The sequence below is a fragment of the Callorhinus ursinus genome, unplaced genomic scaffold (genome assembly GCF_003265705.2).
Source record: "Callorhinus ursinus isolate GAN/ISIS: 27379988/994484 unplaced genomic scaffold, GSC_fseal_2.0 scaffold8, whole genome shotgun sequence".
Lineage (NCBI taxonomy): Eukaryota > Metazoa > Chordata > Mammalia > Carnivora > Otariidae > Callorhinus > Callorhinus ursinus.
In genome coordinates this window covers 14,430,344-14,445,759 of record NW_027397070.1, presented here as the reverse complement: position 1 = coordinate 14,445,759, position 15,416 = coordinate 14,430,344, and the positions used below count along the sequence as shown (strand labels likewise).

Sequence of the window (15,416 nt, the reverse complement as noted above, 5' to 3'; positions counted from 1 at the left end):
CAGCAAGAAGGCCTTCCCTGGAGGTGGGACAGAACCAAGGAAAAGGATGCTTGTCCTAGCATATGGCCACTCTGAGGAACTTACATTTCATATAAATGTGTGAAAATCACATTTGAATGTTTCTGGAGCATAAGAACTCCTGTAGTTTTGTTTTTTTTTTTTTAAACCTGTCAAGTTCTGGTTAAAAAGTGTATATGATCATTATTAAGTGGATCCTATAATTCCCCTAAAATAACAGGGACATTATCTCTTTTAATTACTGTAATATTGGGATTAATGAAAAACAACAAAAATTCCTGCATTTTATTTGGTCTTAAACTGAAACAGCATGGATCTCTCCCATATTTTAATTTTTTGTTCTTTTTCTTTCATTCCTTTCCATTGTACTCATTTGAAACATATTTTATCTATCTTAGTAGGCAGAAATTTATATTAGCCCAACTCTAGATCACCTATTTGAAGATAGGTTCTGAAGTGAAGAAGCAGATCAAATGTAAGCGGCTGTGTTGTAATTTAACTTTTTAGTCCCTACTTTCATGCTCTTTAGGATTCATTCCATAAAGTTAACTATATAAGGAAACTGATCAGAGAAAGTGCAGATTCTTAGGTTTAGACAATTTCTTTTCTTCTTTAGCCTGCATCCTTTACTTTCCACTTCATTAGAATTTCTCAAGTTTTGGGTTAGGCTTCAATTTCAATAATCCTACATTAATCCTTCCCTAGTAGAGAGGAATGCCATAGAAATTAACACTATGTTTCTTTTCTGTGTCAAAGTGAGACATTCCCTAAAGATAAAGGTGTAAGCCCAACTCTCTAGTTTTTATAAAGAAATTAATATAATTCATATCTATCAAATGTGATAGGTATCTGTGTATATATATATATTTACATTTATATATAAATAATAAAAGTAGCTTTAAAGAAATCTTTATGTACTCAGTGGATGAGAAAGGTGATCCACTATACAAATATATAATGGAATTAAATTTTTTATAAAATACATACTTATTTGATAGTGAATAAGACTTGTATTTCATAAGTTAAATATGTATTTAATTTAAAAACATGTGTAATGATTTACAAATCCAGAATATTAAATTCTTAAAAAGCATATCAAGTGCTCAAGAATAAAAATTAAGCATGTTAGATTCTGTACATCTTACAATGATTGCTTAGGAGTCATCTGAATCCATCTTCCACATATAAATGACAATATCTAATTGGATCTAGATTTGGAAGGCGCCTTCCAGAGCTGATTGGGAAGTATAGTCGTACATAAACTATCACAAATAAATTATTTGACTCATTATGTGTTGAGGTATGTATCATTATTTCACAGAGCTTTTAAATCTCAGACATAAAATAAATTTTGAAGAGCAATTTCCAGAAGTTTTAAATCCTCCAATTTATTAATAATGCTAATAAAAATCAATTTTCAACTTTATATTAAATAATGATTTAAACCTTATGCTGAGTTGAGAATTTATGAAACTTGTTCTTTGATTCAATCAACATTCACAAAGTGTTCAGAAATGTGTACCATTGCCTTGCTACTTATAGTCCAACCAAGAATTTATTTAAAAAAAAAATCACAGGTAAAATTGGCAAGAAGCAGAATAATTTTAGTGAAAAGACAATATAATTATAACAGCTTTTGTATTAAACTATGTAAGGATATTTTACCACAATTAGTTTTCATTATGGTTAAAATCAAACTCTGGAGCCAGCAACAAAACTAAAAAGTTTAGTGATGTCCTTTGATGAAAAGAAGGCAGGTTTTTTGTTTTTGTTTTTTTTAACCTAGAAACTGTGGAAATGTTCTGTTCCCCTTCCCAGCACTCAGAGTCATCTACCCTGTTTTATAATTCAACCTGCAAACAGATTAAGCAGCTGAGTTTGTGGAAAGTATGTTTGCTCTACGCTAAGAACCCTTGTGTGACACTATGGCGATTCCCCTGACACCTCGAAGGGAACTACAGACAGTCCTTACTCATCAGCAGGGAAACCAGGCTGAGAATTCATAATTTCTTTGTGACCTCAACTTCTTCATAGAAATCAGTATTTGATCAAGAGGCAGGAAAGACTTTTTGTTAGCTTACATTTCCTTCTTTTTTTCCCCTGTCAATACCACTCAAAAGCTCAGGATGCCCTATATTTTAAAAGGAAATGTTTTATGCTAATCTTTGATATTTTAATTATGCAATTAGAAATTAGAACACATGTAAATTTTAAGTAACTTATTTTTTTTACAGTATGAAAAGAAAGAACATTTTAGACAGTGATACATTCTTTCTTGAAAAAATGTTTAAAAGTTCAGAATTTTTGTCCTGTATCTTTTTGTCTGATCTACTTATTATATAGTCATGGTTTATGAGGGATTTGAATCATATCAGTGTAAATCGGGCCCATAGTAAAGATGATTATGTGACAAAAGTTACTTTACTGTAAAATCTAGAAGCTTCTGAGATCTTCTAACCCTATAAGCCTGGTTGTAAATACTTTTAAGTAATTATGTGTAGCTTAGGTATGTTAAGTATAGTCAAATATATTTTTAAGATCCTTTAGAAAACTGTTGTTCTGGGCCACAAGAACCATATCTATAGATAGAAAGATGGGAAATAAAATATAGCATAAATTAGAACAACAGAGTTTTAAATCTCTTGTGATGATAAAAATATCACTTAATGGATTTGTGTGTCAGTTTTCTCTTTAATAAACAAGGATTATGGATGGTCCTTGGCAGAATCATTAAGAGAAGTTTCTCTTATAAAGTTCCTAAGCTCTTAACCTGCTCTTTGGTCCCCTCTACTTCCACATAGCTCACCAAACTAAGTGCATCCAGGGTCAGCAAGAGCAACCTAAAACCTAAATGACAGTGTGTTCTCCTTCCACAAACATACACATTTTTAAAAGAGAATTACCTCATCCTTGCTTAAACCAAGGGAATGGATTTCTACTGGTGAAATTTTAGGCTTTATGACACATGGGCCAAGAAGCAATTTTTGGGCGATGAGGTCTGGCATTCTTTATACTTTCCCCTATCGGTGTTTCTGCCTATACATATTGGCTAGCTTATGGATGGTAATTCTGCACCACTTTCCTTTTCAGGAATACTCCTATATTTAAAAAATTTTAAGAAATTCATTTGACTCTAAAATAAAATAAAATAAAATAAAATATAAATTTAAAATTCTATAATTATTAGAAATAGTATATACTCTCTCTCCACTATTACTGAAGATTTCAGATCTTTTAAATGTAATTAAATTTGATGGAAGCTGGTGCATAAAACAAGGGTTAAAAGTCCACTAGAAAGTCAGATACCATAGGAGTGGTGGTGCCAGTGAGGGAGGCAGGCAGGACTAGCCACAAAAGTCATACTTTTCTATGAAACTCTTCTACTAAAATTGGGTACTGGGTTGGGATAAAACTTTTTTATCTAGGCCCTAAAGTAGATCAGAGCACATTTGAAATTTTCCTGTATATTCCTGACCTGACCTGTTTTACTTTATTCTGTCATCCCATCAACCTATTAAGTTGTTTTAGTTCATTTGTTCATTAGTGTTTACAGAGTACCTACTTTATAGCAGGCATCTATGTGAATATTTGGAGGACATGTGGATATAAAGATGAAGAGAACACCGTCCAAGTTTTGGAAATGCTCAGTGATGGGTAATTTTGCAGGGAGTGTAGTAGATAGGAAACAGATAAACAAAGCAATTGTAACACCTAGATGATTAAGACTTCTAACAAAGATAGTGGACTAAGTACTATGAAAAAAATAAAAAAATAAAGAAACATCACAGAGATAATGTTAAGACTGGACTTTAAGGAGTCCAAACAAATATTTGGCTAGGTACTAGAAGGGAGGAATATGCTTTAAGAAGAAGAAATAGCTTGTGTAGAGATATTGTGGTTGGGGTCGTGGAGGAAATGATACCAGAAAATGGGAGAAGGCCAGAAAGGTGAAAGGCCTCATTTACCCTGCTAAGTCGTTTATGCTTTAGTGTGTAGGGGATGAAGGGCCCCTGAAAGATTTTAAGTAGGGAAGTAATATAACCTGATTTCAGTTTTAGAAAAATTAACTCGTGGCAGCGACACACTTGACACACTCGAGACACTTGAGATCTAGAGGCAGATAAACTAGTTTTATGATTATTTCAATAGTCTAGATGGAGGATGATGAGGGCCTGAAATAATGCAATTAACAAGTGAGGATGGAATAGAGGGAATCAGATGATAAGCAGCACAGAAAACAGAGTCTGACAGCAAAGCGAATGTGAAAAGTAAGAAAGAGTGAGGGAACAAGGATGGTGCTGAAACTGCTGAAGACCATTACTGAGACAGGAGACACAGGAAAATGGTGAGGGCTTTATTTTCAGGGGAGGAATTTTTAACAAACATACTATGAAAACACAGAGAAGAGAGTGATATTTAACTTTCCGGAAGGTTGAAGAAGACTTTGTAGAGAAGAGATACTTGAACTAGTCTTGCTAGTTTGATGAGTATGATTATACTAATAATATAATTTATAACATGCTGATAATAAAGTAACTGGCACTGAACTAGGTATCTTACATGGTATCCAGTTTATTACTCATATCAAACCTGCCTGTGAAAGCAGTAATACTGTCTGAATTTTTCAACTGAGGAACTTTCGCTTCCAGAGGTTAAGTAATTTGCCCCAAATCTCACAGGTAGTAAGTAAGTAGGGTTTGAAAAACAGGTCTGTCTGACTTGACTCCAAAGCCTGCCTCCATCCTCTCTGCTGCACTGAATCTCAGAGGATGAGTAAGTTTTTCACGGGGGAAAACGGTAAAAGGCTCCAAGCAGAGGAACCCACATGTGTAAAGGTATTTAGTCTTGAAAAGATAGAGCCCTTCTGAAGAATGGGATATCAGAGTGTGGAATGAAATGGCAAGAGAAGGAGGGACAATGCAACATGCACTGTTCTAAAGGCATTACATGTTTATGTCATCTAATTCTTACAACATTATGAGGTGGGAGTATTATTATCCATATATTATTATCTGCATCAGCACAGTGTTTTAAAATAAAATGTACAAGTTCACATAGCTATGCATTTTGAATCCAGATCCTGAGCTTTTAAACCACTATGCTATATTACCGAATATATGGGAGCATCTTTACTTATTGTTTACCATGATCGTATGTTAATTTTATAATAAAAATATAATTAAAAATGGGCCACTAATTAATAGTTAGGAAATTACTGGTAATCTTAAAAAGAACATTTCAGTATAAAAGCTAGCCAGAGTGTACTGAATAGCACAGGGATAAATGGAATTGAAAAATTAGATACTGAATATAGATCAGTTATTCAAGAAATTTCATTGTGAAAGGAAAAGGGGAAATGTGTACCTTTTTAGTTCACATTGTAATTACTGCCTGGAATACTGACATATTTACAAAGGACCTTCAGAAATAATTGCTAATAACAGTAATTTCAGATGATATGGAGAATACTAATACCATCTAACAAAGCCTTTTAAGCTGGTTTCCTGGAAGGTTATCCTCTTAAATGCAATAAGAGGTTGATGCCCACATTAACTGCAGTGAAGGTACACTGCCCAATTAAGGGCAATTAAAAATATAGTGGATTGAATATGAACAGGAAAGCCTCATCGTATTTCATCTAGTGCTTATTGCTGGAAATCAGAATAAAAGATTCAACATTTAAATTTAACATTTAAATGACATAATTGTTTTACTTAAACTCTGTCCATTGATTGGTGTTATTCCATTAAAACCTTTTGATCTGTCCATGGTTAAATGTGAAGAATAAGACTATAGTTTTTCCAAAAGCTTAAACTTATTCAACTTAAAGCATTATCTGAGATGATAATATTTCTACTTCAATACTGATATATTTCTGTATCAATACAAAGTTTTTTTTAAATTATTTTTTACAAAATAATAATAGTTGATGAGATCTAAAAAATAAAAGATTGACAACATTTCCAAAGATTTTATGGAAATTTAATTGGTCGCTGGGAAACACTGTTTTAGGGAATTTTAGTCATGTATATAAAATTAAAGAAATACATGTAAAGAAAACTTTGATATTTGTAATTATCTGTAGACTTTAAACAAATACAGCTAACATATCCTGACTATCAAAAGTTACTGATTTGTAATTTACAATGAAATGAGATCTACCTATGTATCTTAGTGTTTTTAGAATGTTAATGTACATTGTGAATAACTGGATATAATTTCTTTTTTTTTTTTAATTTTTTTTATTGTTATGTTAATCACCATATATTACATCATTAGTTTTTGATGCAGTGTTCCATGATTCATTGTTTGTTCATAACACCCAGTGCACCATGCAAAACGTGCCCTCCTCAATACCCATCACCAGGTTAACCCATCCCCTGGATATAATTTCTGACTGAACATAAACCTAATCTTTAAACCTACAAAAAACAGAATACGTACCATAAATCATAAATTTCAAGGTACGCTGATTATGTAAAGATTTTAATATGCATAATTCCTAATCTGTTTTAAAATGGTTCTTAACTACAGATTTACCTGACCTTAGGCTACCATTCAAAACATAATTTCAGGGACACTGGGGAAATGGTTGAGATGATTTATTTTCAAATAAAAAGTTGTGTGAAGTAAGAAAATTTGAAGTTAGCACTACTTCATACTGTGAGACTGAAAAAAATTAAGGAAAAAGGTAGGTCTTAGGAATTGAAGGCACTTAAGTGTGTGAATGACAAAATGCTGTTAACAATACATAAAGATGGGATCAGTTAAAATGACAAGTTCCATTCCATTAAAGCTGCCTTAGGAAATTCTGCTACAGTGTTCAAGTCCCTTAAATTAACAAGTGACTTCTTCATATGATATGTCCTATATTAACATTTTGCTAGCTATCATAAGGACTGATTGATTTTGTAGCTTTATTTAAAATTTAACAAATATGCAAAGATCATCGAAAATAAACAAATGTAATTATGCACCGTGAAAAGCTGTCCTGAATACTTCAGAAGAACAACACATGAAAATTAATTCCACTGTAACTATTTTTTGTGCCTAGAGGTCTCAGATTACAAAGTCACAGATGATCTCAACTCAAGCGGATTATCACAAAGCTAAATGAGTAAAATTGATTACTTGACTGCCTCTCCCCCTTGCCAATAACTTTACCTATTACCCGTGAAAGGATTTTAATAGTATGGCCTCCAGGAACTAATGAAGATCAGTTATTAAATAAAAGTGGTTTGCCCTCAATAGTAACTATGATTCCCAAGCGAATGACTTTTTGACCCCAACTATGGGTATCAGAGGCAATCTAAAAAAGTTCATTTGGCTCAATCTACTTTTGTCTTAAACCATTAACAGCATGACTAATAGATAATCTATTATTTAGTTGCAAAAAAAGTGTTCTTGTTTTGTTTTTTTTCATGCTTTTGAAATCATGCAAGATCATTTTACTTACTTCTGCACTTTGTCATTGGCTGCTTGGGAGGACTCCATGGCATGCTGAAGCTCTAATTCCATGTTTGCTCGATCTGTCAGAGCTTGCTGCAGTTGGGTAGACAGTTCCTCATTCTGTTGTTGAGTGATGGAAACAATGTTCTCTCTATTTTTTAAAGCTTCTTCATAAGTACTAAGGGTATGGTTAAACTGATCCTTCAGATTTTCTTCTTGGGATAAAGATTTGTGTAAACTGAGAAAAACATAAAAATAAATAATTGAAACATAAATATGTAGCCTTCCTGACCAATAATATATTTAACAAAAATCTCCATAAGAAATACCCATTTTTAAAAATCAATTAAGACATACTTAAATGGGTAAATAAAAATAATTTTTATATCACAATATTATTCTTGATAATTATTCTATTTCTCTGCTTCTAGGCTGAAAGCTACCCAAATGATTGTTGATGTTACCAAAGCATACAAGATGCTGCAAGATGTTAATATAATTACATCAGTATAAATATTACATTCAATTTTCTTTAAAAGGCATAGCTGAGAATTGGAAAATAAAGCATCTCTAGGTAAATAAAAGAATATAAAAAGCTGACTGCAAAGAAGTGAGAAGTAAGAGAATGGGCATCCGTTTAGTAGATCCAGGGTTTCTTCAGCTGAGCACTTAATGAATGAGGGCTGTACGAATAACCGATCACTCCATACACAGATATAAATGAAGTTAAAATCACTAGTTTGACTGCAAAGAAATAATATGTATTCAGATCTTTTCTTTTTGTTAATGAATCTCATGCCAAATATACCCACTCATTAAGTCATACAGAGAAATAGCATATAAATTAAGAGTAAATGAATGCAGAAGAAAATGCAGACAAATAGAACCCTAAAATGCTAAAGGTCAAATCTTTGATATGTCATTACACCTACCACCTGAGGTTATTTTGAAATGGCACCAAGCACCTCACTCAATTAAATAAAGACATTTTGAAAATATAAATATTTAATAAGGGAAATTTAAAATCCACACAGGAGATGTTCTTTTTTTATTAAATAAAATCATTTCAGTATATGCATACAAAAGAAATGTCGATGGGAGACTTGGAAGTAAAACAACCTAACTATATAATACAGATTAATGATGTGAAAGAAAGTAATATAATTCTGAAAGCTTCAAAAAGCTAGTCAGGGAACTTTAGCACTGGCCGAATATCTAGTCTGATACTTTATTTAAAACTGTTTAAACCAAAGTAATTATACATTTCTTCTTTTTGTTTAAGTAACCTATAGATCTCTCCAGTATGCTCACTTTGTAGAAGGTGTCACACAGAAATAAGAAGGACATGAAACGGGGACAGTCAGCATACCAAAAGAAATCATTTCAAGATTCAAATTAGTTCTTAAGAAGAAAGACTGCTACTAAACTGTGGTCAACTGATTACTACATAAAAATAAGAATGGTGTTGTGCCATATTTGTAGAGTGCAAAGAAGTATCCTTCTTTATGGTTTTCGCCTTGCTGTTTATCTAACCCTTCTTTCATTTTTATTTTTATTTTTTTAAAGATTTTATTTATTTATTTGACAGAGAGAGAGAGAGAGATCACCAAGTAGGCAGACAGGCAGGCAGGCAGAGGGAGAGGGAGAAGTGGGCTCCCTGCTGTGGGGCTTGATCCCAGGATCCTGGGATCATGACCTGAGCTGAAGGCAGACTGTTAACCGACTGAGCCACCCAGGCGACCCCCTTCTTTCATTTTTAGTTCTTTCTACCAGTCCATACGCCTAAAGGCTCCCACCTCCTGCCCATTTTCCTGTTCTTTCTATGTTCTTTCACACTTTCTGATTCCTCTTATTCCATGTTCGTTTCCTTCAATCCACCCTCTTTGGCTACTTGAAAGAGCCAAGAAAGAAAGAAATGAAAAACAAAACAAAAAACCTTTAAAAAGACAAGTCTCTTTATGTTCTTTACACTTAAAAGATTATTACTTACATTTTAATTGTTAATTATATTTTAAATTACACAGAGTGCACAAATCCAAAGTATTCAGCTTGACAAAATGTAAAGAAAATATGTAATAAACCCAGAAGATTCCCCTCTGTTCCCTTCCAGTTAATTCCCCTTTCCCAAAGTAATCACTTATTCAACCTCTATTAAGATTAGTATTGTCTGGGGGCGCCTGGGTGGCTCAGTCGTTAAGCGTCTGCCTTCGGCTCCGGTCATGATCCCAGCATCCTGGGATCAAGTCCCGCATCGGGCTCTCCGCTCTGCAGAAAGCCTGCTTCTCCCTCTCCCACTCCCCCTGCTTGTGTTCCCTCTCTCGCTGTGTCTCTCTTTGTCAAATAAGTAAATATAATCTTAAAAAAAAAAAAAAAGATTAGTATTGTCTGCTTTTGAACTTTTGGTCTGGCTTATTTTACTTAATAAGGCTTATGAGATTCGTCCTACTGTTGCATGTAGTTCACTGTTTTTTATCTGTTATATAAATATACCACAATTTATTTAATCATTCCACTATTGTTGCTATTAATATTCTTGTACATTATCTTTTGATGGACCTAAGTACTCATTCCCCCCCCCTTTATTGAGATATAATTGACATTAAGTATTCCTTTCTGAAGTAAGAATTGCTCTATAGGGTGTATGTATGTTTAGATTAAGTAGATGCTGCACAGAGTTTCCCAAAGTGGTCCTACCAATTTACACTCTCACCAGCAATATATGGGAGTTGCAATTGCTCTACATTCTCCTTTAGAGTATTCTCCCTACTGGTAAACTATACCCATTCTAACAGAGGTGCAGTGCAATTTCATTCTCTTAATATTGCTTTTTGATGAATTTAAGTTCTTAATTTGAATGAAGTCCAATTAATCATTGCTTTTTTAATGGCAGTGTTTTTTTGTGTCCTATTGAAAAAATATCTTAGCCTTTATATTTTATCCTTATGTGTATGGTCTCATTTAAAGTTCACAGTGGGCAGCTTCGTTTGGGAATTCTGCATTTGTCTATGATGTCCATAACACTATGCAGTATACTCTAGCCAATTAAATATTAAGAATCAATGATTCAGTTTTTAAAATATCATCTTTATTAAAACCATGGTATCCCAATTTAATTCTCTAATCATTCATCACTTCCTAGTCTTTGATCCTTAAATTTTTTTTCAAATTTTTATCTCATTTTTCTCTCAGCTGGACCTGTGACTGGGATCCTTAATTCTCAAGCTCAAAAAGATACTCATTGTTCAAAATGCCTTGGAAACCTTTAAATCTCCATCAAGACTTTCTCAAACAGAAGCAGCAGCTGGAATGATGTTTTAAAACAATAAATTAGATAATGTCACTTAAAATCCTGCAGTGGCATCTCATTGCACTCAGAATAAATCTCTAAGAATAATAACAACAAATTGCCTATTTTAACTCACTAAACCTCACAACAACCTATGAGAGAAGTCCTATCAATATTAGTTTTTTTACAGATGACGAAATTGAAGCAAACAGAGGGAAGTAATTTAATTAATCCCACATATCTAACAGAACCAGAATCTCAACCCACAGTCTTTCTCCCTGAGCTGAAATGTGAAACACTCCTCCCAAGGGGCCATGAGCCATGGAGTCCTGTATCATCTGTTCTCTCTGCCTCCTCATCTTCTAGCCAGACATTGTTTCTCAAGTACATCAGGCTTTTTCCTGCTTGAGGTATTTGTTTGTAATGTCCTTCTCCCCTCTCCCTGACAAACTTCTATTTATTCATTTGGTCTCAGCATGAATACTGAGAAAGGTGTACTCAGATACACCTTTTATGACTCTTCAATCTAAATTTTGGTGTTCCTTCTTTGTTATTCTGTCTCAATGATCCTACTCTTTTTCTTCTTAGAACTTATAATAATTTGTAGTTTTTTTTTCAGTTTCATTTTGTGATCTACTTCCCAATTCCACCATATTAACACTCTATTTACAAAGGGCAATTTTTAAAAATGGGGATACAATTAATTTTTTATTGTTATGTTAATCACCATACATTACATCATTAGCTTTTGATGCAGTGTTCCATGATTCATTGTTTGTGCATAACACCCAGTGCCCCACGCAGAACGTGCCCTCTTTAATACCCATCACCAGGCTAACCCATCCTCCATCCCCTCCCCTCTAGAACCCTCAGTTTGTTTCTCAGAGTCCATCGTCTCTCATGGTTCATCTCCCCCTCTGATTTCCCCCCTTCATTCTTCCCCTCCTGCTATCTTTTTTTTCTTCTTAACATATATTGCATTATTTGTTTCAGAGGTATAGATCTGTGATTCAACAGTCTTGCACAATTCACAGCGCTCACAATAAAAAATTAATTGAAAAAATATGTTACATAATATTTAAATATAAATATGGCTTTAGAATGTATAATACTGAGGGATTAGCTATAACTTAGTTTAGATATAAAATAATAATGATTGCGATATTTCTAGTAATTATTCAGCAAACAAAAATTGCCCAATCTAAATATATGAAAAGTACTTGTACATCTTAAGACTTTGAACTTTAATAATTCAGTTTGCAAACATGAGAGAGGACCTATAAGTGACTGATGGAGTTTCTTCCTTGACATGTACTGAGACCTGAACTCCACTACCCATAGGTTAAAGTTTGTCTTTTGTGGTACCATTTTGCCACAAAACTTAAATAAGCACATGCTGCATACAAGTAATACATTTATAAATGTGACCATTAATAAAATATTTGAAAATAAAAAAAATGGGGATACATTCCTTAATAACTTCAATAAATCAAAATGCTTATATTTCTAAGGACACTTTCTTATCAGAATAAAGATGAAGCAGAAGGGATAGATTCCTAGCATATATAAATCAATACCATTTATAGCATATTTTTGTTTTAGTGCTGTTTTTTCCTTGACAGTCCTCTTCCCTAGGGCCACCTTGTTTAGCTTTCTTCATAGAGTCAAATCACATTTAACCTCTTTTCAAAGTTACTGATTTTCAGATGCATTTTTTGCATGGCAGCAGTGTTACAATTTATTGGTCTTAAATGGCGTTGCATTGGAAAATATTTGAAGTTATAGTAAGAATAAATGATAAAACAATAGCAGAAAAGAGTCATTAAATCACTCTCAGAAGGTCCAAAGCCTGTGGTTCACACAGTATTGACAAAGAATGGTAATTATTTAGGTTTATCATGAAATTAATAACGTAATATCATACGCAAGGTTTCCATTCACTCTTAGTTTTCAAATTATGTAATCCTTTTATTTAATTTTTGTTATTATAGAAAGTGAGACTGAAAATATTTTTACTTGGTAATCTTTCATATTATAATTCTAAATCCATATCAAATGAGACTGTACATTGCCTCTTATGCTGCTCACCACGTTAAGTCCAACAGCAGGCTGGGGTAGAAAATACCCTTTGATGGGCCCTGTACTAGTAAGTAGCATGTAACAGATTTCCTTTCTGGAGTGGTTTCTGTCTGGGTATCAATTCCCTCAAGTCCGTGGTCCTGACTATTTTCCTAGTCCCTGACTCTCTGAACTGCCTCAGCTTAAACTTTCTTGGAATTATCAAGCTTATGACCTACTTTTATGTTTTGCTTGCAGATATTTATGTTCTCCTCAGCTTATCTGCTTTCCTCCTTGCTGAACTCTCTTTCTCTCAACTGTAATGTCACACATGGATTCAGCTTATTCTTGCAACTAGTACTTTTCCATTTATACCAAGTGGTGTTGAAGCTACTTTTCCTGGCTTCCTCTTTTGTCTCCACGATCAGGTATTAACTTAAGTCCCTCATGAGTCACTTTAGTCATCATCCTACAGCATGCACTTATTCTTCTGCTCATGCTTCATTTATTTACAGTAATTGCTCAATCAATCAAGTGTTTTATATATGTTGCTTTAATTGGATAAATATGTTCAAATTAAAAATTTAGAGGTGAGGTACCACAGTATAAACCAACAGTTATTACCTAGGAGAAATTTTGTCCCTCAGGGGATATTTGCAACATCTGGAGACATTTCTGGTTGTCATGACTCGAGGAGGGGAGGACTACTAGCATTTAGTGGGTAGAGGCCAGAGATGCTGCTGAGCGTCCTCCATTGCAGAGGACAGTCAAATGTGTCAAAAATGCCAAACTTGGTGTACATGCAAAGATTTTGGCTTTGGACTTTGAAGAAGTAAATTCAAATATCAGTCCTGTCATTCACTCTGTATGACCTTAGGAAGATACTTTACCCCTCTATTAATTTCATCAACTCAAGAACAATGAGAAAAATCTCACGGAGTTCATATGAGAACAAAATGAGGTGATCTAGCTATGTGAAAATATTTAGCACAATACCTGGTAAAGAATGGGCATTTGTCCATGTGTAATTCTTAAAAGAAATAATTTATCTCTAATTAACTTTGTATGATATTTTATACAATACTCAGACATTTTATAAACACTTTGATGAAAAACAACTGCCTGTTTCTACAGGTTTTTCATGAATTGGGAGATAAACTAGTTTTTCTGACCTTTATCATTTACTGATAACATACTTAAATCATTCTGAAAAAAAAAAGGAAGCAGGTTTGGCTTGTTTTACTGAATTAAAATAAATAAAGACAAAGCAAGTATGAAAGGCAGAAATCTGTGCTACCTTGTCCTAAGTGTACATTTTCTGAGAGGATAGTGTCTGTATTTACTTCCTGGTTTACTGCATCAATTAATTTGATCTGAATTTCTGACCTGTGATTTGCCTTCTTTCTGAAGAACTTCTTTTAACATTTCCTGCAAGACAGGTGTACTGGTGACAAATTCCCTCAGTTTTTGTTTATCTGAGAAAGTCTTTATTTCTCCTTTACTTTTGAAGGATAACTTCATGGGATACAGAATTCTAGGTTGATGTCCCGAGTTTTAGTCTGATATTCAAGGTGCTCCAAAATTCTATTCTACTTTTCTTTTCAGACTTCGTCCTACCCGCTCTATCAAAATTTTTTATTCTAGCCAAATGGAACTATAAATTGTTCTTTGAAAATGCTGTCACACTTTTCACTTTGCAGGACTGCTCACGTTGTTGCCTTCACTTGGACTGCTCTTTTTCTTTGTGTCCACACCCCTGATCACCACGCTTCAAGATTCAGACAAACTGCAGCAACTGTCACGAAGTCACACTCCATACCTTCCCTGCTCAAGGGGACACTTCTTCCTCTAAGCACCCATACCCTTTCCATATCTCTTATATTGTATTCCTCACTTTCTACTGTCCTTTGCAGTTACTGTATACTTGTTTTCTTTCCGACTAGATTCTAATACTATTGAAAGAAGGAACCATGTTTTATTCTTCTTTGTTTCCTTCTAGGGCCTAACTCAGTGGCTTCTCTACAGGAGGCATACAAAAAGTTATTTATTGAACATTGTTGCTTAAATGCTGTATTTGAACAAGTGGCCTCCAGTATTGTAAAAGGATCGCATCAATTTTCTTTCCTTTCCTTTCCTCTTTATCTTATGTTCAGCCCCATATGTTCCACAGTTCACCTTTACCCACACTTCATTCCATTACATCTTTGGGGATATTTTAAAAACAAACTTTTTGTTTTGAGATCATTGTAGATGTCATATGCAGTTGGCAAGAAATACCACAAAATCCCTGGTGTCCTTTACCTACTTTCCCACAATGATAACATTTTATAAAATTATAGTATAAAAGCACCACCAGGATAGTGACATTGATATAGTCAAGATAAAAAACAGTTATATCACTACAAGGATCCCTCATGTTTCCCCACCACTCCTTCCCCTCCTTAAACCCTAACCACTAATCTGTTTCCCATTTCTATAATGTTTCAAGAATGTTTTTTAAAAGTATTTTATTTATTTATTTGACAGAGATAGAGAACACGAGTAGGCAGAGTGGCAGGCAAAGTGAGGGGAGAAGCAGGCTCCCCGCTGAGGAAGGAGCCTGATA

At 33.9% G+C, this 15,416-nt stretch overlaps 2 protein-coding genes across 10 annotated transcripts in view; one reads left to right on the top strand and one right to left on the bottom strand.

Moving 5' to 3' along the window:
- MIPOL1 (mirror-image polydactyly 1) overlaps nt 1-15,416 on the bottom strand; it is a 346,606-nt gene that overhangs the window by 72,907 nt on the left and 258,283 nt on the right. For all 8 annotated transcript variants that reach the window (XM_073895119.1, XM_073895117.1, XM_073895116.1 and 5 more), the window contains one exon: nt 7,475-7,705. In XM_073895119.1, the coding sequence (XP_073751220.1) occupies nt 7,475-7,705 (231 nt within the window). The remainder of the gene's footprint in view (nt 1-7,474; nt 7,706-15,416) is intronic.
- FOXA1 (forkhead box A1) overlaps nt 1-15,416 on the top strand; it is a 185,202-nt gene that overhangs the window by 79,982 nt on the left and 89,804 nt on the right. The window contains exon 4 of one of the 2 annotated variants that reach the window (XM_073895113.1): nt 10,657-10,792. The exons of the other annotated variant lie outside the window; for it this stretch is intronic. Coding sequence (XP_073751214.1) covers nt 10,657-10,668 — 12 coding nt within the window. The 3' untranslated portion in view covers nt 10,669-10,792. Of the gene's footprint in view, nt 1-10,656; nt 10,793-15,416 lie in introns of those variants that run through there. 2 annotated transcript variants of the gene reach the window in all.